Source organism: Gorilla gorilla, chromosome 16 (genome assembly GCF_029281585.2).
Source record: "Gorilla gorilla gorilla isolate KB3781 chromosome 16, NHGRI_mGorGor1-v2.1_pri, whole genome shotgun sequence".
Lineage (NCBI taxonomy): Eukaryota > Metazoa > Chordata > Mammalia > Primates > Hominidae > Gorilla > Gorilla gorilla.
The window spans coordinates 65,694,111-65,715,377 of NC_073240.2; the positions used below are offsets into that span (position 1 = coordinate 65,694,111).

Here is a 21,267-nt window from a genome sequence, read left to right on the forward strand (position 1 = left end):
TTAGGGGGTGGTAGCCACACATCTGCTCTGCTATGGTTATGGCAGGAATAGGTTGGGAGCATGGAGGAGGTAGCATATCATTCAGGGCTTGTGAGCAGGATTTCACCAATCTGAGAAGGGGTAAGGGACGGGGACCGGAGGGTCTACCCTGCAAATGACTCTTATCATTGGACCCTTGTGAATCATTGGGCAAAATGTGTTACAGCAAATTCCCTTTTTTTTTTTTTTTTTTGAGACGGAGTCTCGCTCTGTCGCCCAGGCTGGAGTGCAGTGGCGCTGTCTTGGCTCACTGCAAGCTCCACCTCCCGGGTTCACACCATTCTCCTGCCTCAGCCTCCCGAATAGCTGGGACTGTAGGCGCCCGCCACCACACCCAGCTAATTTTTTTTGTATTTTTAGTAGAGATGGGGTTTCACGTGTTAGCCAGGATGATCTTGATCTCCTGACCTCGTGATCCACCTGCCTCAGCCTCCCAAAGTGCTGGGATTACACGCGTAAGTCATTGCGCCCGGCCTGTTACAGCAAATTCTAAATGATGCCTCCAACAAAGAGATTAACTCCATTATTAATCTTCTGGTTAATGTGCTTGGCCAGGATAGAGGGAGTTCTGTGTAAAATGAAGTGATAGAGAGCTCACACACAAATGCACTGCAGGGTCTTGGAACTGGAAGGCATCTGAATTCAGCCTTCTCATTTTACAGCTGTGGAAACTGATGCCCAGAGAGGGACATGCCTTAGCCAGGGCCACACAGTGAGACACAGGTAGAGCTGGATTTGGAAGCAGCATCCTAATGCATAAAGCTGTCTTTCTCCCCTTACCAGGCTGCCTCCTGGGTTGGACCCCCTTGGGTTCTGCACTGAGTCCATCCACACTCATCCTTTTGGGCTGAGCAGGTCCTACCCTGTGCAAGGCACTGGGCCAGGAACTGGGCATGCAAAGAGCAGGGAGGGCAGTGCCTGCCAGGACTGGCAAACCCCAGAGGCAAAATGATCACACTTCAGGGCCCCAGGAGAGCATGAGCACCAAGAACAGTGAAAGATAAAATACAGCTTTGATGAACTTCTCCAGAATTTTGCAATCAGAAATTCTGCAAAGAAGCTTTTAAAATTGCATACCCCTGTTAAGTTTTGTGTTTTCAGAATGGGAGTGTTTTCATTTTCAGTTTCATCTGGGAGGGGGGCACAGTAAGTTTTTCAATGCCTGATAAGGGGGGATGGACCTCTTAGAGTCAATGACAACACAGGTCACTCCACGTGTACTCTAGAATGCTAGGGAGGCTTTGAGAGCCCAGAGAGAGCTATTAACTCCACTTGGAAGGGCAAAGTGTTGCTGTCAAGGCCCCACAGAAGTGGAGATGCTGGACATCCCCAAGGTGGAGGGGAGAGGGCCCCGGGCCCACGCCAAGGCTGCCTTCTGCCCAGCTGTCCTGCCTCTGAGCCCCCTGCCCTGCCCAGGAAAGTGTGAGCGCCTGTCAGGCATCCATGTGTGCCATTTGCAGCTTCAAATGGCAGGACATGGATATTTATAACCCAGAAGGAAGAAGAAAGCCCCGCCATGGTCTCTACACCCTGCTAACTGGGGGCATGTGTTGGCCCTTCATGGTTCACCTGCTTCCTGCGTGTCTCTGAACAAAGAGATTTCACGCTGTGATTGCATTCCCACCCCTTGTCCTGGCTCGCAGCAGCCAGCCTGCAGGCTACAGGCTGCAGTGAAGCTGGCAAGGATAGAAAAACAAAGCTGTTGAGGGCTTTTTAAAATCATTTTAAAATTTTATTATTTTTAGCTGAATTCAATTTTTTTTTGAGACAAGATCTTACTCTGTTGCCCAGGCTGGAGTGTAGTGGCGTAATCACAGCTCATTGCAGCCTCAACTTCCCATGCTCAAGCAATCCTCCTGCCTCAGTCTCTCCAGTATCTGGAACTACAGGCACCCACCACCACATCTGGCTAATTTTTGTATCTTTTGTAGAGACGGAGTCTCACTATATTGCCCAGGCTGGAATTCCTGGGCCCAAGCTATCTGCCCACCTCAGCCTCCCAAAGTGCTGGGATTACAGGTGTGAGGTACCGTGCCCAGCAGGGAGATCCCTTTAAAGGACAACCCCACGCAGGCTGACCTCAGCAGGGGCCACTTCTGATACAAAGTACGTTGCGCCCTCTGCCCTGCCCAATGCAGCTGCTTCTCTTGGCTATGTCACTGTCACCTTTAGACTTTCCAAGTGCAAAGCAACTACCAGTCCTCTGGCCCTCAAGTTCCAGGGACACATGTCAAGCTCTCCACATGATCACCTGAAGACCCTCCTACATTATTGACTCATTGAACAAATACCTACTGAGTGTTGGCCATGTACCCCCGGCCCTATTCTAGGCACTTAAGGAAACTTCAGAGAACAAAATAGATGCCCCTGTGGTGCTTATGTTCCAGCAAGAAGGGTCAGACACATGGAACCAACCCAAATGCCCATCAATGATGGACTGGATAAAGAAAATGTGGCACATACACACCATGGAATACTATGCAGCCATAAAAAGGAATGAGATCATGTCCTTTGCAGGGACATGGATGAAGCCGGGAACCATCATCCTCAGCAAACTAACACAGGAACAGAAAACCAAACAACTGCATGGTCTCCCTCATAAGTGGGAGCTGAACAATGAGAACCACATGGACACAGGGAGGGGGACAACACACACCAGGGCCTGTTGATGGGGGGCAAAGGGAGGGAGAGCATCAGGGCAAATAGCTAATGCATGCAGTGCTTAATACCTAGGTGATGGGTTGACGGGTGCAGCAAACCAGCAATGCACATGTTTACCGATGTAACAAACCTGCACATTCTGCACACGTATCCCAGAACTTAAAGTAAAATTAAAAAAAAAAAAGAGACAATAAATACTAAGCACTCAGCCAGTGACAGAGTGTGTTAGCAGGTGATCTGTGCAGTGGGGAAAGGAAAAGCAGGACCCAAAAATAGGCTCAGGAGGACAGAGGTGGGGTTTGTAGTTTCAGTGTGGCCCGGGCAGGCCATGCTACTCAATGAGAAACTAACGTCTCACGCAAAGACTTGAGGGAGGCAGGTGACTGAGCCAAGCAGCTGCCTGGAACAGCCTGAGCGCGGGGGAGAGTTGCTGGGGCCTTGAGCCGTGAGAAGAGATGGATCTGGGGGACGTGAGGAGGGACTGGCTTCAGATGGGCACGTGGAAAGTAGAATTGGATTTGTTTAATTTTTAAGCAATGTGCCTGCCTTGAAGTATAAGGAAAGAAAGACCAGGGCTTGGCCCTTGAATCTGCCCCTGGTTATACTTTTTGGCCCAGTTGTCAGGAGCAGGGTGGCACTGACCCAGTGTGCATGGCTGCAGCTCATCACAGGTCTGTGATTCTGGGACTCTCTGGTCTGCTGGCCTCTCAGGAGCCCTTTTTTCCTGCAGGAGGGGAACACGGCCCTTCATCTGGCTGCTGGTCGGGGCCATATGGCTGTGCTGCAGCGACTTGTGGACATCGGGCTGGACCTGGAGGAGCAGAATGCGGTGAGTCACCGCCTGGGGATGGCGAGATGCGTGACCCTTGCTTGCTCTCTGCCTTCGAGGAACCCCCACCAGTCCATGGTGAAGTCTAAATCCAGGAGGCTGAGGGCATGATCTCGAACTGAGAGCCCACCAGGGAAAGACAAGCAGCAGCACTGAACTCCAGGCTTAATGGTAGTACTTGGCATGATGCATCACCAAAGAAGTGAGACAGAGAGTGTGTGTTCAAAGAAGGGAGATGTCACCGTGGACAGGATGGTGAGGGAGGGCTTGCTGGAGGAGAAGGAAATAGAGGGGAGGGGCTGAGACAGCCTGACCGGGGCAGAACATGAGCAGAGATGTGGAGCCAGGAGTGACTATGCCATATGTGTGCTGCATAAAGTGAGGACTTCAGGGGTGGGGCTCATGGAATCACAAACAAGAAAGCTCATTGTTCCCAGGGGCAGGGCAGTGGAGAGCTCAAGGGGCCCTGGGGCCAAGGCACAAGGGGCATCCTCTCACCGTGGGATTGGGGGTCACTTGGGGGTGGGCCTCCCCACCATCCTCATTGCTCTCCTTGTGTGTTGCAGGAAGGTCTGACTGCCCTGCATTCGGCTGCTGGAGGATCCCACCCTGACTGTGTGCAGCTCCTCCTCAGGGCTGGGAGCACCGTGAATGCCCTCACCCAGGTAGCCAGGCCCTCCCAAGACTGCGGTCTGCTCTTGGCTGCTGAGCCATAGCCATGTCGACAGTAACGGCCACAGGGATTCCTGAACCCTGAGTGAATAGAGGCTTCGAGGCAGCAGGCAAGGTTCTGATCTTGGCTTCTCCACTGCTGAGCCCTGTGACCTGGAGCAAGTTACTTAACCTCTCTGAGCCTTGTTTCCCAACTATAAAGTGCAATGACATTTACTTTTTTACATTGTTGTGAGGATTAAATACCTAACACAGTGCCCAGGACATAATAGGGCCCAACACCTCAATACCTGTTAGTGTTTTTTTGTTTTATTTTTTTTGAGATGGGTCTTACTCTGTCGCCCAGGCTGAAGTGCAATGGTGCGATCTTGGCTCACTGTAACCTCCGCCTCCTGGGTTCAAGCAGTTTTCCTGACTCAGCCTCCCAAGAGGCTGGGACTACAGGCGTGTGTCACTACCCCCGGCTCATTTTTGTATTTTTTGGGTACAGACGGGGTTTCACCATGTTGGCCAGGCTGGTCTTGAACTCCTGACCTCAAGTGATCCGCCTGCCTCAGCCTTCCAAAGTGTTGGGATTATAGGCGGGAGCCATTGCACCTGGCCCTGTTAGTGTCTTCTATTTGTTGAGCTCTTGATCATTCACAAAGCCCCTTCATAACTGTTACCTCAGAAAAATTCCACCCATTTTGCAGATGAGAAAACTGGAGCTTTGAGGGCACTTTCTCAGGGTCACAAGCTAGTAAGAGGCAAAGCTGAGTCTCAAAAGCCTTTTCCCCTGACTCCAGAGCTCCCACCCACTGATGAAGCTTTTCCCCTGACAGAGCTGGGGCTTGAGGTATGACCCTGGATGAACCTCTTCTCTCTCTCCCCGTTGTACTCATCAATTCTGCCAGTAAAAATTCTCCTCTATGACCTGGAAAGCGGGGTTGTGGCCTTTTCTTTAGGTAGTGAGTTGGTGTTTTTGCTTTGCTTTTTATTTTTGAATCAGTGACAAATAACCTTTCTGGCTGGTTGAATGGCTTCAGGTTCTGGAATTCTTGCTTTGTTCTAAATGTCAATAGTATAGCAAAAATATTAATAATAAATAATACAATATAAATAATAATAGCAAAAACACACAGGCAGTTCAAAAACAGAGAATTAAAATGTTATGCTAAAAAATATTTATTTCCCCACTGCTTAATTTGACTGGCTTTGAAAAGAAAAGTAGGCTGGGCAAGGTGGCTCATGCCTGTAACACAGCACTTTGGGAGGCCAAAGCTGGAATATTGCTCGAGCCTGGGAGTTTGAGGCTGCAGTGAGCTATGATTGCACCACTGTACTCCAGCCTGGGTGACAGAGTGAGACCCTGTCTCAAGAAAAAAAAAAAAAAAAGAGAGACTGGGAAGGTTGCACCCAGCTGGGTGGCCATTGGGTGGGGGGCTGGAGCTGCTCATCACGCTAGGCCTTTTGCTCCAACCTCAGCTTGTGGTTTCTGGCAGAGGCCACGTTCCATTTCAACACTCCCACCCCTCTCAGAATGTCATGCCACAGGGTCTCGGAGGAGGTGCCAAGCCCACAGTGACTGCATTTCCCACTGGGAGATGGACTGAGTCCCACACACCCCAGGTACTCACTCAGCTGGGACTTTAGCAGGGTGACTAGCTAGTCCTGGTTTGCCCCATACTGTCCTGATTTTAAAATGGAAAGTCCCACATCTCAAGAACTCCTCAATCCTGGGCAAACTGAGACAGTGGTGGGTCACCCTAGTGGGGCCTGCCTGGTGTGTGCCTTGTGCAAGGTGATCACTGGGCCAGGTTGGGCTCTGACTGAAAGAGAGCCCTTTGAGGCCCACCAAGATCAAGCCTCCATTCTAGCCCTGCCAGGATCCTGTTTGGATGTACCAAGACCAGCTTGTGCTGGGCAGTGTATGCTGGGTGGAGTTTGCTCTGTATTGGCAAATCTTATTTGTCTTCCTCTTTAAAAACCACCTCCTGGCCAGGTGTGGTGGCTCACGCCTGTAATCCCAGCACTTTGGGAGGCCGAGATGGGTGGATCACAAGATCAGGAGTTCAAGACCAGCCTGGCCAACATGGTGAAACCCCGTCTCTACTAAAAATACAAAAATTAGCTGGGCGTAGTGGCAGGTACCTGTAATCCCAGCTACTCGGGAGGCTGAGGCAGGAGAATTACTTCAACCTGGGAGGTGGAGGTTGCAGTGAGCCAAGATTGTGCCACTGTACTCCAGCTTGGGTGATAGAGTGAGACTCTGTCTCGGGAAAAAAAAACCGACCTCCTTAGAGTCTATCATCTGCATGTCTTTACCAGCCATAGAAGTGGGCAGGCTTTGGTCTGCATTCTTGAGTTTGTGATAGGAGGGGAGGAAAAGACTGAGACCATAGTGAGTTCCTTTTACTGGTCACGAGGCCTGGGAAAGTCATTGATTTTTCCAGCCTCAGTTAAATGGGGATAATACTCCCAGGGGTGTTGTGACACTCAAATGGAAAAATGAATCTCGAAGAGCTTTGCAAACCTCAGTAGGAGGGGTCCTTGTGATATTGCATTGATGCCTGTTTCCTTCTAGAAAAACCTAAGCTGCCTTCACTATGCAGCCCTCAGTGGCTCGGAGGATGTGTCTCGGGTCCTCATCCACGCAGGAGGCTGCGCCAACGTGGTTGATCATGTAAGTATGGTGCGCGTGTTGAAGGGGGTCTCCATTGCAAAGCCTTCCGTGAGCACACTGATGAAGCACAGGGAGAAACAGGCACATCGGACCCTTGGGGTTGGGGTGCGGACCAGGAGTAGGGGAGCCGGCAGCGCTTAGGAGAGTGAAATATTGTTGTAGCTGTAATAGGATTAGAAACCAAGCTTGCTTGCAATTCCTCTGTACTGAATTATCAGCTCCTGTTCTCTGCTCGTTTATGCACTGGGGCTTTTTTTTTCTTTTTTTTTTTTTTTGAGATGGAGTCTTGCTCTGTTGCCCAGGCTGGAGTGCAGTGGTGCAATCCTGGCTCACTGCAGCCTCTGCCTCCCAGGTTCAAGCAATTCTCCTGCCTCAGCCTCCTGAATAGCTGGAACTAGAGGCACACACCACCACGCCCAGCTAATTTTTTTTTTTGTATTTTTGGTAGAAAAATACTGGGGTTTCACCATGTTGGCCAGGCTGGTCTTGAACCCCTGACTCAAGTGATTCGCCAGCCTCAGGCTCCCAAAGTGCTGGGATTACAGGCATGAGTCACTGTGCCAAGCCTAGGCATTGGGTTTTACTATTAATCTTTTATGTTGCCTATCTGTCCACTTAAATGTTAATCTTTTTCCTGTTATACATTTGGTCCACACACAGGAACTGTATAATCTTTTGGTTAAAACACAGACTTTGGGAGTGCAGTGGTTCACACCTGTAATCTCAGCACTATGGGAGGCCCAGGCTGGAGTATTGCTTGATCTCAGGACTTCAAGACCAGCCTGGGTAACCCAGGGAGATCCACCTCTACAGAATTTTTTTTGAAAAACTGGCTGGTCATGGTGGTGTACACATGTAGTCCTAGCTACTTGGGAGGCTGAGGCAAAAGGACTGCTTGAGCCCAGGAAGTTGAGGCCATAGTGAGCCATGATCACACCACTGCACTCCAGCCTGGGCAAGAGCGAGACTCTGTCTCAAAAAAAAAAAAATTGGGTTGGGCATGGTGGCGTGAGCCTGTAATCCCAGCACTTTGGGAGGCCAAGGTGAGCAGATTGCTTGAGGCTAGGAGTTCGAGACCAGCCTGGGCAACATGGCGAAACCCCTCTCTACAAAAATATAGAAAATTAGCCAGGTGTGGCCGGGTACAGTGGCTCACACCTGGAATCCCAGCACTTTGGGAGGCCGAGGCGGGCGGATCACGAGGTCAGGAGATCGAGACCATCCTGGATAACATGGTGAAACCCCATCTCTACTAAAAATACAAAAAATTAGCCGGGCTTTGTGTCAGGCGCCTGTAGTCCCAGCTACTCAGGAGGCTGAGGCAGAAGAATGGCATGAACCCTGGAGGCAGAGCTTCCAGTGAGCCGAGATTGCACCACTGCACTCCAGCCTGGGCAACAGAGCAAGACTCCGCCTCAAAAAAAAAAAAAAAAAAAAGAAAATTAGTCAGGCATGGTGGTGTATCCCTGTAATCCCAGCTACTTGGGAGGCTGAGGCACGAGAATCACTTGAACCCAGGAGGCAGAAGTTGAAGTGAGCCAAGATCGCTCCACTGCACTCCAGCCTGGGCAACAGAGTGAGACTGTCTCAAAAAGAAAAAAAAAAAGTAGTGGGAGTTTCAAATGGTAACTATCTTTCTGGAAGGCAAGTTCACAATAACTATCAAGCTGAATTAAATAATTAAAATTTAAAAACAAGAGGCTTTGGTGTTAGGCCTGGCTTTGTATGCTGGTACTACAAACTGAATAACCCTGGGCAAGCTGCTTTGACCTATTTGGGCCCGTTTCCTTATCTATAAGTACTATTATTATTATTCCCATTACATAAACAAGGAAACATCTATGGTTTAAATCAGAAAGGGGTCATTTCTTACAGCTAAAACAAGTACTATATTTAAACTTATTATAAAAACAACATTACACAATTCATTGGAATATAGAGAAGAAAGGCATCCTTGATTCCAAAGCCCTAGAAAAGCAAGGACTTTTTTTTAATGCCCTCCCATTTTCCCCCATGTAAATAGTATCACCTCCAGCTAGAAATAATTCAGGCTAAATGCATACTTGTTTCTGCCCATCAAGACACCAGAATCCTGATGCCAGCCCAGTGGTCAAACTAAGAAGTTTTCCTGTTACCCTCATTTAGTATGTTGTTTTCCTTTTCATTTTAGCTGTTTTTGCTGCCTATTTATTTATTTATTTGTGTCACTTTTATTTGTTGTATTTGCTTTGTTTTTAATACCAAAAGTAACTTGCTGGTAGTAACAGTGTCAAAAGACACATTCATAAAAAGTGAAGGTGTTGCCAGGTGCAGTGGCTCACACCTGTAATCCCAACACTTTGGAAGGCTGAGGTGGGAGGATCGCTTGAGTCCAGGAGTTCGAGACCAGCCTGGGCAGCATAGTGAGACCCCCGTATCTACAAAAAATTTAAAAATCAGCCGGGTATGGTGGTGGGTACCTGCCTATAGTCCCAGATCCTCTGGGGGCTGAAGTTGAAGGATCACTTGAGCTGAGGAGGTTGAGGCTGCAGTGAGCTGTGATCACACCACTGCACTCCAGCCTGGGTAACAGAGTGAGACCTTATCTCTAAAAAAAATTTTTTAAAAATTCCCACAAATCATTACAAAGTTAAAAAACAAACAACACAAGAGAAAAATGGCCAAAGGTTATAAAGAGACATTTGGTAGAAAAGGAAACACAGAGGATTCTTAAGAGAAATGCAAATTAATACTACATGGAGATATAATTCTTCACTCATTAGGTTGGCAAAAATCCAAAAGTTTTGCCAAGTGGATTGACAAAGCTGTAGGGAAATATGCACCTTCATATGTTACTGGAAGGAGTAGAAGTTGGTACAGTCTGTTCAGAGGGTAATTTACCAATATGTATAAAACATACAAATACATGTGCCCTTTGACTCAACAAATCTAGGAATTTATTTGACAGATATACTTCCTCATGTATGGAATGATAATATGTACAAGGTTTTTGCTGCAGTATCATTTGTAATAGCAAAATATTGAAACCCATGCTTAACTAGGAGACAATGTAATAAACTGTGGCCCATCCATGCAATGGAATACTATGTAACTATAAAAAAGAATGAGGACGGTCGGGCGCAGTGGCTCACGCCTGTAATCCCAGCACTTTGGGAGGCTGAGGCAGGTGGATCATGAGGTCAGGAGTTCGAGACCAGCCTGGCCAACATAGTGAAACCCCGTCTCTACTAAAAGTACAAAAAATTAGCCAGGTGTGGTGGCACACACCTGTAGTCCCAGCTACTCAGGAGGCTGAGGCAGAAGAATCGCTTGAACTCAGGAAGCAGAGGTTGCAGTGAGCCGAGATTGTGCCACTGTACTCCAGCCTGGATGACAGTGAGACTCTGTCTCAAAAAAATAAATAAATAAAAAAATAAATAAATAAATAAATAAGAATGAGGACAGTTTTCAAAAAATGTACTTATATGGAAAGACTTTAAAGATATAGTTATGTGAACAAAGCAGGTGCAAATTCTCTACTACAAGGAACCAAGATTCTTTGGGAAAATGGCTAAGTCTAGGACTAGGGCAGGAAATACTAATATATAGGGTGAGTCTGGAGCATCTTGTAGTGCCAGAAAGTAAAGGAGCACTCCATTAAAAAACGATGATTAGGCTGTGTCAAAAGGACACAGGGGCCACCGGAGAGAGCTCCCAATGGTCAACTCTGAAACTACTTAAGCAATAAAATAAAGTAGTATTGGATTGTAATCCAAAGTATAAAAAAACTGTGCATCCATACCGATATAAATAAATGATTGAATAAGTAAATGGAGGAGAATAAACAAATATCCCATGCGGAAGAATTTCAAATAATTTATGTAGATATCATGCTCTCAAGGAGGTGAAGCAGAACCTCCCAACACCTTAAGTACAGGCTGTGCATAGTGACTTCCTGCCAGAAAGTGCAGTACGGGAAGGGGAAAAGAGTAACCTTACTCTGGGGAAATCTGACAAACACTACCTCAGCCAGGTGGTCAAGGCCAACATCAACAGTGATGAGTCATGTTGGCAGTATTTACCCTTGATAATGGTGTGATGAAAATGATACTTTATCTCTGTAATCCTCCCCCAAACTCCTAACCCCAGTCTAATTCCGAGAACAACAGCAGACAAATCCTGGTTAAGAGACATTCTACAAAATACTTGACAAGTAATTCTCAAAATGTCAAGGTCATCAAAAACAATGAAAGTCTGAGAAACCAGCACAGCCAAGAGGAGCATACGGAGACATGACAACTAAATATAATGTGGCATCCTGGAACAGAAAGGATATTAGGTAGAAACTAAGGGCCAGGCGCAGTGGCTCACGCTTGTAATCCCAGCAGTTTGGGAGGCTGAGGTGAGTGGATCACTTGAGGTCAGAAGTTCAAGACCAGCCTGGCCAACATGGTGAAACCCCATCTTTACTCAAAAATTAGCCGGGTGTGGTGGTGGGTGCCTGTAATCCCAGCTATTTGGGAGGCTGAGGTAGGAGAATCACTTCAACTCAGGAGGCGGAGGTCGCAGTGAGCCGAGATCGTGCCACTGCACGCCAGCCTAGGCAACAGAGAGAGACTCCGTCTCAAAAAAAAAAAAAAAAAAGAAACTGAAGACTCTGAATGGAGTATGGATTTTAAGTTCTAATAATCAATTGACATTGTCTCATTAATTATGACAAAAACATCATACTAATTAAGATGTTAGCAGTAGAGGAAACTGGATGTGGGGTATGTGGGAACTCTGTTATCTTTGCAACTTTCACGTAAAACTAAATATATTCTAAAATAAAAGTTTAGGCTAGGCATGGTAGCTTGCACTGTAATCCCAGCACTTTGGGAGGCTGAAGTAGAAGGATTGCTTGGCCCCAGGAGGTCAAGGCTGCAGTGAGCCATGATCTTGCCACTGCACTCCATCCTGGGTGACAGAGCAAGATCCTGTCTCAAAACAAAAAAGACAGAAAAAGTTTATTAAAAACTGCAGAATAGGCCAGAAATGGTGGCTCACACTTGTAATTCCGGCACTTCGAGAAGTCGAGATGCGCTTGAGGTTAGGAGTTCAAGATCAGCCTGGGCAACAAAGCGAGACTGTCTCTACAAAAAAACTTTAAGATTAGCTGAGCTGGAGGCACGTGCCTGTAGTCCCTGTTCCTCCAGAGGCTGAGGCAGGAAGATCATATGAGCCCAAGGGTTTGAAGCTGCAGTCAACTATGATCACACACTGCGCTCCAACCTGCATGACAGATCAAGACCTTAGCTCTAAAAAATAAAAAGCAAAAAAATATAAAGCTGCAGAACAGTGTAATATGCTTCACAAAGAAGGGTGGGAAGACCATGAAAATATGCCCAGCTGATTTTTATTGAAGATGCAAAAGCAATTCAGTGGAGGAAGGTTTGATAGCCTTTTCAACAAATGGTACTGAAGCAACTGTACATCCACAGGCAAAAAAATGAGCCTCAACTAAAACCTCACACCTTATACAAAATTAACTCAAAATGGATCACAGACTTAAGTGTAAAACTATAAAGCTTTTAGAAAAAATATAAGGAGGAAAATTTTCGGATCTAGGGTTAGGCCAAAGAGTTCTTAGACTTGACACCAAAAACATGATCCACTGAAGCAAAAATTTGATTAATTGGACCTCATCAAAATTAAAAAATTTTGCTCTGCAAAGGATCTGTTAAGAGGATGAAAAAACAAGCTATGGACCAAGAGAAAAGATTTGCAAATCACATATCTTATAAAGGCTAGTGTCTAGAGTATATAAAGAGCTCTCAAAACTCAACAGTAAAAAAAAAAATGGGCAAAAGACATGAATAGACATTTCATTGAAGAGGATATACAGATGGCAAATAAGCACATGAAAAGATGTTTAACATCATTAGCTATTAGGGAAGTGTAAGTTAACACCACCATGATATACTACTTTTCAGAATGGTTAAAATTCACAAATTGTGACAAAAATATTTAACAGATGGGAGAGAGAGCTTTAGGTAAGAGGATCCTCTCCACCATCCGTGGTGGGGATAGGATGATTGATTGATTGATAGATAGATAGATAGATAGATAGATAGATAGATAGATAGATAGATAGCTATTTTTTTTGAGACAGAGTCTTGCTCTGTCGCCCAGGCTGGAGTGCAGTGGCGTGATCTTGGCTCACTGCAAGCTCCGCCTCCCGGGTTCACGCTATTCTCCTGCCTCAGCCTCCCGAGTAGCTGGGACTACAGGCACCCGCCACCAAGCCTGGCTAATTTTTTGTATTTTTTTTTTTAGTAGAGATGGGGTTTCACCATGTTAGCCAGGATGGTCTCGATCTCCTGACCTTGTGATCCGCCCACCTCGGCCTCCCAAAGTGCTGGGATTACAGGCATGAGCCACTGCACCTGGCCTAGATAGATAGATTTTTTAGAGACAAGGTCTCACTCTGTTGCCCAGGTTGGAGTGCAGTGGTAGGATCATGGCTCACTGCAGCCTCATCCTCTTGGGTTCAAGCAATCCTCCTGCCTCAGCCTCCCAGGTAGCTGGAGCTACAGGTGTGCACCACTATGCTCAGCTAATTTTGTTTTAAATTTTTTGTAGAGACAGGGTCCCACTATGTTGTCCAGGCTGATCTCGAACTCCTGGGCTCAAGTGGTCCTCCCACCTTAGCCTCCCAAAGTACTGGGATTACAGGTGTGAGCTACCACACCTTGCCTTGCCATTTCTTTATGTCTTCTTTTATATCCCTCAGTGATGTTATATAGCTTTGGTTTACTTTTGTCTTATTCATTTCTAATTATATCCTTCATAGTTAGTTTATATTTTTTGGCTGTCATTGTGACTAGAATATCTTTTTTAAAATTATGTGTCAGTTCTTGTAAGCATTCAATACAAGAATGCTACTGAATAGTATTTTTGTCTTCTATATGACTTTATTCTACTAGGATTTTTGCGGGGGAAAGGTGTCCTAGTCCGTTTTGTGTTGCTATAACTGAATACCATAGACTGGGTGACTTATAAAGAATGGAGATTTATTTAGCTCATTGTTCTGGAGGCTGGGAAGTCCTAGAGCATGGTACCAGCATCTTGTAAGGGCCTTCCTGCTGTGTTGTGACATGATGGGAGGCATCACACGGTAAGACAGAGCAACTGTGCTAGCTCTGTGTAACTATACAATTACATGTCTACAAATAATTTTTTGTTCAAATCTTCTTTTCTAATATTGATAACACTCCATACCCACTGGCCTAAACTAGTAATGGCAATAATGGGCATTTTTGTTGTATGTGTGTGTGTATTCTGTTCTGTAACCCTTTTATAGCTCAATACATGAGGATGTTTTCTACTATAAGTATTAGTTTCTAGTATCAATTTTATTGGCCTTGTACTATTCCACAGTATGTGTGTCACTATATCACCTAGAGAGGGGGGAGTATCCCCTCTTTGTCATTTACTCAGGGGGCCACAGGAAACTATTGGGGATGGTGTCTTCCACTGTTGAAGGAGAGTTGGACTTGGAGTGAGGTATCTTTTCTGGTCCCAGCTGGCTCTCTCATTCATTCATTTTCTACACAAATAGTTATCAGGTACTAGGTACCTAGGTACTGGGGGTGGGGACGTGGTGGGAGTAGAAAGTCCAATAAGACATAGTTCCTATTAGCTAAGTATCCTTGGGTAAGTCACTTAAGTTTTCTGAACTTCAGTGTTTCTGTTTGTAAGATGAAGATACTAATAAGAACACCATCCCTATATACTTCCTAGGTTGATGTGTGGATTAAATGAGATGTCAGAGAATCTTAAGGTATTGTTGCTAGGAGGGACCATGGCAAACATCACTTGCCAGATGAAGAGTAGCAGAGAAGGGAAATGACTTGCCCGAGGTCACATAGTGAGTTCCTGACATAGCAGGTCTCACCCTTGGGTCTTCAGACCCTCACCCATCTAGAGGATCAGTTTGGGGCTCCAGGAATTCAAGCTTTGGGAACATAATTGCCTAAGGCCACCCATGTCATCCAAGAAGCTAAAAGGGCCAACCCCAGAAGCACTATACTCTTCCCTCCTCCCGTCCCCAGCACCAGCCTGCAGCTGGGCAGTCCTGGGAGGGACTGGTCTATTGATCCGTGTATCTCCTCCCACAGCAGGGTGCCTCTCCTCTGCACCTCGCTGTGAGGCACAACTTCCCTGCCTTGGTCCGGCTCCTCATCAACTCCGACAGTGACGTGAATGCCATGGACAATGTAAGTGGCTACAGAGACCTTCCGGGCCCCAGGGAGCTTCTGGAAACCCTCCCAGGCTGGCAGGCTTGGCTGTGGTCTCCTAGCATGGCCCAGAGTTGAGGAATCGCTTTTTTTTTTTTTTTTTTTTAGCTTTTAGAAAGTAATCTAAATAGTTGTTGAAGGGAATATCATTTTGTTCATCATTCCCCTCTTTTGAACATTTTGGGTGTTCCCAAGTTTTGGCCACTGTCTATAACATTGCAGTGAACATCTTTTTACATTCAACCTTTTCCTTTCATTGCTTTTTTTCCTTAGGGAACATTCCCAGGGCAGGGGTGACTGAGGCAGTCTTGTGTAACAAGAGGCCTCTGAGTCCTGAAGCTGTGATCAGTAAAGCCCTTTTAAATCCTGTCCCCACAATCTACCCACCAACCATATAATTCTCAGTACCAGCAATGGCATGGCTCACAGAGCCACTGGGAGCCGAAAGCAATTTGGCAGAATATGTCATATACCTTTAAATAATATGTATGAGCACTGCTGGGAACTCAGCCTTGAGAAACATATTAAAAGCTCATGCACAGAGATATTTACTGCAGTATTATTTATCAGTCTTCAATTTGAAAATGGCCTAAATATTTAATAATAGGGAAGTGGTTAGGTAAATTATGGCACAGACAAAAATAGGCTAGTATGGAGTTATCAAAAATGGCGTTTATCAGAGTTTATAGTACACAAAAAGTGTCATGTTGGGGTAAAAAAAATAAGATGTAAAATGTACATATAAGATGATCTCATGTATGTAAAACCAACAAACTGAAAACATTCTGCATTAAAGAAAAGACTAGAAGAAATATACTAGGATCATTGTGGGGGCTGACTTAGGGTAGTGGGCCATCCCTACATGCTTTTCACTTACCTGTTCCCTTGGCTTCTCCCCTAGAGGCAGCAGACGCCCCTTCACCTGGCTGCAGAGCACGCCTGGCAGGACATAGCAGAGATGCTCCTCATTGCTGGGGTTGACTTAAACCTGAGAGATAAGGTACCTCTGCTTACAACCCACCTCGCTTCAAGCTTTCATGGCTCCCCCTTTGCCAGAGACCCTGCTACGAATGCCCCCTCCCTCCTCCCTGTCAGGGTGTTCAAGGACTGTCATCCTTTCTATACCAGCTCAAATGCAGCCTCCTCCAGGAAGCTTTCCTGACCTTCCACCACCTTCCCCTCTCTCTACTAAGGTCCTTCAGCCTTGGCCCACCCCCCTCTGGTACAGGCCTGTGAAATAATTGCTTTCTCCTTTATGGCCCCCATCAGACTGTGACCTCCTGAGTCACCTGGTAGGGTTGGGAAGTAGACGAATACCACAGTACTGCCCAACAACCCCCATATGTGGGACAGGGTTTGGGGAAGCTTCCCAGCTCATTAGGACAGCTACGTCCACAGGTGCTAGTGGTCTCAGAAGAGCCAAAGACTTGGTATGAGGCTGGGAGGTCACAGGTGTATGAGGGGAGGGGCACCTGCACATGTGACTCAGCGAGGCCAGCCTAGGATGGTGTGGGGTAGAGCTGGGGGGCAGGATCAGATCCTGAAGCTGGACCTAGGAGGGGGACCCCTGCTTTGAGCTAGGCCCCATGGCAGCTGGCCAGATGTGAAGGGGAGCTTCCCATCTCACTGCACGTCTGTGGAGGTAACTGTCTGGGAGGCCTGGAGAAAAGGAGGCCTGACCGGAGGTGGGCAAAAGGCAAAAGTGACATGATAAACCCAAGCCCCCATCTCTGGGCTCTGATTTCTTCATCTGAAAAGTGGGTGGGAACCCCTATTTCACAGGAGATGTTGAAGAGTTAATGAGGGCTGAGTTTCATAAGCTCTAGAGCTTCCTGATTTCTAAAGAACACAAGAGGTGGTCATTGGAGTTACGTATTGCTATTGCTTTATTCTATTTGTGACTTTTCCATATCCCCGTCATGCCCAGAAAACCAGAAAACCTTTCTGCTCTCAGTGTAGACTGCTGGAAAGCACTTCCTGTGGGCAGGAGGGTTTGTCCTCAGTGCTAGAAACCCTTGTGTACCCCTCCTGTAGAAACTCTGGCTTCTCTTCTTGCCTCTTAATTGCAGCAGGGAAAAACTGCCCTGGCAGTGGCCGCCCGCAGCAACCATGTCAGCCTGGTGGACATGATCATAAAAGCTGATCGTTTCTACAGATGGGAGAAGGTACGGAGGCCTCACACTTGATCTTTCCTCATTGGAAAGGGAGTGATTTTGGCTCCAGATGGAGCTGGCTTTGAACCCTAGGCCTGACCAATTCTGGGTCCCTCAGTCTCCAAGCGGGTGATAATCACCACCTTGTATGTTACCACAGTTGTTTGTGAGGGTCTGGTGAAAGGCAAGTGTCCAAACAGGCTGAAACAAGGCAGACTGAGGTCCATGCCAGCGTGGGGATACTGCTGGACACTGCTGTAGCTTCCAGCTGATGAATGCATGCATGCATGAATGCATACAGATGTGTGAAAAAGAGAGGGCAGGTGGTTCCATCTTATGCCATCTCCAGGTGATTGAACTGCTGCTTGGGATGCTATGCTCAGGCAACTTTCTGAGCCAGAAGTAAGTGTGTTGCAATTCATTAGTAGTGTCTCCTGTGGACTTGGGACAGAAGAGTGGCAGAATATTTGCTATTCCAGTTAGCAAATGGAGGTAGGGAGTTTTTTTGGTGTCCTTGGGGCTTGTTTTTATATACAGAAGATAATTTTGCATTTACTTCAGTTTTCAAAGTTAATACAGATGGTCCCCGATTACAATGGTTCAGCTTATGATTTTTCTACTTTATGATGGCACAGAAGTGATACACATTAAGTTGAAACCATACTTTGAGTACCTGTACAGCCATGCTGTTTTTCACTTCAATATAGTATTCAATAAATGACATGAGATATTTAGCACTTTATTATAAAACTGGCTTTGTGTTAGATGATTTGCTCCACTATAAAGTAATGTAACTGTACTAAGCACATGTAAGGTAGGCTAAGCTAAACTATTGATGTTGTGTAGGTTAGAGGGATTAAATGCATTTTCAACTTCTACATATATATATATGAACTTTTTTTTTTTTTTTTGAGACGGAGTCTCACTCTGTCACCCAGGCTGGAGTGCAGTGGTGTGATCTCAGCTTGCCGCAACCTCTGCCTACTGGGTTCAAGCGATTCTCCTGTCTTAGCCTCCCAAGTAGCTGGGACTACAGGTGTGTGCCACCATGCCCAGCTAATTTTTTGTATTTTTAGTAGAGATGGGGTTTCACTATGTTGGCCAGGATGGTCTCAATCTTCTGACCTTGTGATCCGCCCACCTCAGCCTCCCAAAGTGCTGGGATTACAGGTGTGAGCCACCATGCCTGGCCGAATTATGATATTTTTATCAAGACATAACCCCATCATAAGTTGAGGGGCATCTGTGTTGAATCTGCTAAGTTACAAATTTAAAAACCTAGTTTTTCTTAAACTTTAAAATTCATTTTATAAATCTTATTATTCTATTTATACAACTAGTAAATTTTTCCTGTCAGTTTCAAGGAAGTCTTTTGAGTAATGTTGGGTCCCATGTTTAAACTTAGTTAAACTACCTTAAACATTGAAACTGAATAAATAATATAACAGATTTTCTTTTTAAGCACTTCAAATGCTTCTTAAATTATTAAATTATCCTAATAAGACCATTAACTTAAACCTATAAATAATCTCAAATATCTTAAACATTCCAATGTGGTTTACAAACGTAGTAAACTTCTTATCCCTTTCAAATAAAAATCACTGTTTCAGAATCAACTGGTAGATAAATTTCAGTAGGAATCATAAGATGTTCTCCCACTGATATGCTAGATTCCCTTAAACATGACAACCCCTTTACATACAACAGATTATTCCGAAATATAATCCCAAAATGTTAATACTGAGGGTTGGACTAGCCGATTCATCTCTGTGCTGAGTACTAAGCCACTTCAGGCTTTACAGGTCCTCACCACTAAGGCAGTGGCTGCATGTCAGAATCACAAATCCCCCCTGGACCCCTAGGCCAATTCAGGTAGAATCTCTGAGGGAGGGGCCAGACATCAGTGGTTCTTAAAGTTCCCAGATGGTCTCAATGTGCAGATGGGGCTGAAAACACTGCCCCAGGGGACCAGTTTTTAATACCCCAGGTGAGAACCAAGCTTCACCTCACAGTGATTGCCAGAGACTGTTGACCATGACATAAGCTTTGGAATTGCAGACACCAGGATGATTTTTTTCACCCTGAACTTAACAACCAGAACTCTGCATCCATTCCCTTTAGAGGGCCTTAGGCTTCTGTGGGCATCATTTATGCTATGACAGAATTCTTTAGTAACCTCTAATTTCATTGCCTGCTTTGCTAGAAAGGATTTTGTAATCGCACCCTTTACTACCCCTTGTGATTCAGCAAATCCGATTCTTGCCCTGCCTGGTTTTGGCCAAAGCTTCGGAGTACTTCTGCTGACACCCATGCTATAAGAACACAGGAAAGAGAGGCAGGTGACTGGAGGAATCTGGAAAGGCTCCCTGGAAGTAGCACATGGGTGGTCTTTTGACTATGACAATGAAGTTGAGGGGCAGGAAGGTGAGCAGAGGAATTCCGGGTGGAAGAACAGTGGGAGCAACTTGGGTTCCAGAGGTCAAGGCAAGGCATGGAGTGAGAAACCAGAAGAGAGGACATTAAGCCCCTGGCCCTTGCTGACTCCAGCTCCCAGGCACCCCAGCAGAGGTGGTAGGAGGGTCATAGGGGCCTCGGCTCGGCACTGCCCCTGTCTGGGATCATGAGGGAGAGCTTCTGCACTTTTGGGATCTGCCCCACAGGACCACCCCAGTGATCCCTCTGGGAAGAGCTTGTCCTTTAAGCAGGACCATCGGCAGGAAACACAGCAGCTCCGTTCTGTGCTGTGGCGGCTGGCCTCCAGGTATCTGCAGCCCCGTGAGTGGAAGAAGCTGGCATATTCCTGGGAGTTCACGGAGACGCATGTCGACGCCATCGAGCAACAGTGGACAGGTACCACCTTGCCTCTCCTCGCCCTAAGCAACCATTGGGCGGAGGGGTGGGACACCTGAAATGTGTTCAGTTTTCTGTGCTTCTGGTGAAAGAGCCTGTGCAACCCACAGCCTGGTCCCACACTGTCCAACACACCTGGTGCTCTGTCCCTCCTCCAGGCCTCTGCACAGGGTGCACACTCTGCCTCTCCCCATTGATTGTGAATTTCACATTCTTCACCAATCAGCCCAAACTGATACCCACTGTTTACACCTAAACTAAAACCATTCTTGGTAAAAAGAAGAGGGCCTGCTGTTGTCACTATTATTCAACATCTATATGGAAATTTTGGCCCTGGTACTAAGGTGTGAAAAGGAAATAGAAATAAGGAGTGTAAATATTGTAAAGGAAGAGAGAGACTTATTGATTTCAGATGGAATACTTAATATACATAGGACGTCCAGAGGAATCAACTAAAAAAAATCTTAGAATTAATCAAATAATTCAAGGAAATGGCTAAATATAGAAAATATACTAACACCACAGAACTCCTATGAACCACGGCTAAATGGGCAAAAAATATATAGAGAGAATCTTTTAAAAGAGATTCCATTTACAATGGTGTGTGTGTTTCATCTGGAAAACCTAAAAGACAAATATAGATGACACATATGAATAAAACAATAATGGTTCAACTATAAAAGACGACTTGTGTAAACGGAATGACATTCTGTATTTGTGGCAAGAAAAAGTATCATATAAATATCAGTTTTTCTCCAATTAGATTAAAACTTTGATCTAATTTTAATCAAAATAGGTTTTTGAAACTTGACTGAAGTATTCTACAATTTGTCTGGAAGAATAAACAGGGATATAAAAGTGAACATTCTGGGGGAAAACAATAAAGGGGATCTAACCCAAGCAGACTCAGCCTTTTATAAAGCCAAAATAAAATTAACATAAAGAGATACCTGGATCAGGCATAGTGGCTCCCACCTGTAATCTCAGCACTTTGGGAGGCCAAGGTGGGCAGATCACCTGAGGTTAGGAGTTTGAGACCAGCCTGGCCAACATGGTGAAGCCCCCGTCTCTACTAAAAATACAAAAATTAGCCGGGCATGATGGTGGGCTCCTGTAATCCCAGCTGCTCGACAGGCTGAGGTT

At 45.9% G+C, this 21,267-nt stretch overlaps 1 protein-coding gene across 23 annotated transcripts in view; it reads left to right on the top strand.

Annotated features, from left to right (window-relative positions):
• ANKDD1A (ankyrin repeat and death domain containing 1A) overlaps positions 1-21,267 on the top strand; it is a 45,931-nt gene that overhangs the window by 15,825 nt on the left and 8,839 nt on the right. For 21 of the 23 annotated variants that reach the window (XM_063698599.1, XM_063698601.1, XM_019011300.4 and 18 more), the window contains 7 exons: positions 3,431-3,529; positions 4,096-4,194; positions 6,765-6,863; positions 15,002-15,100; positions 16,023-16,121; positions 17,191-17,286; positions 19,935-20,124. In XM_063698599.1, coding sequence (XP_063554669.1) covers positions 3,431-3,529; positions 4,096-4,194; positions 6,765-6,863; positions 15,002-15,100; positions 16,023-16,121; positions 17,191-17,286; positions 19,935-20,124 — 781 coding nt within the window. The remainder of the gene's footprint in view (positions 1-3,430; positions 3,530-4,095; positions 4,195-6,764; positions 6,864-15,001; positions 15,101-16,022; positions 16,122-17,190; positions 17,287-19,934; positions 20,125-21,267) is intronic. The other 2 variants (XM_063698596.1, XM_019011292.4) reach the window with 1 other exon arrangement.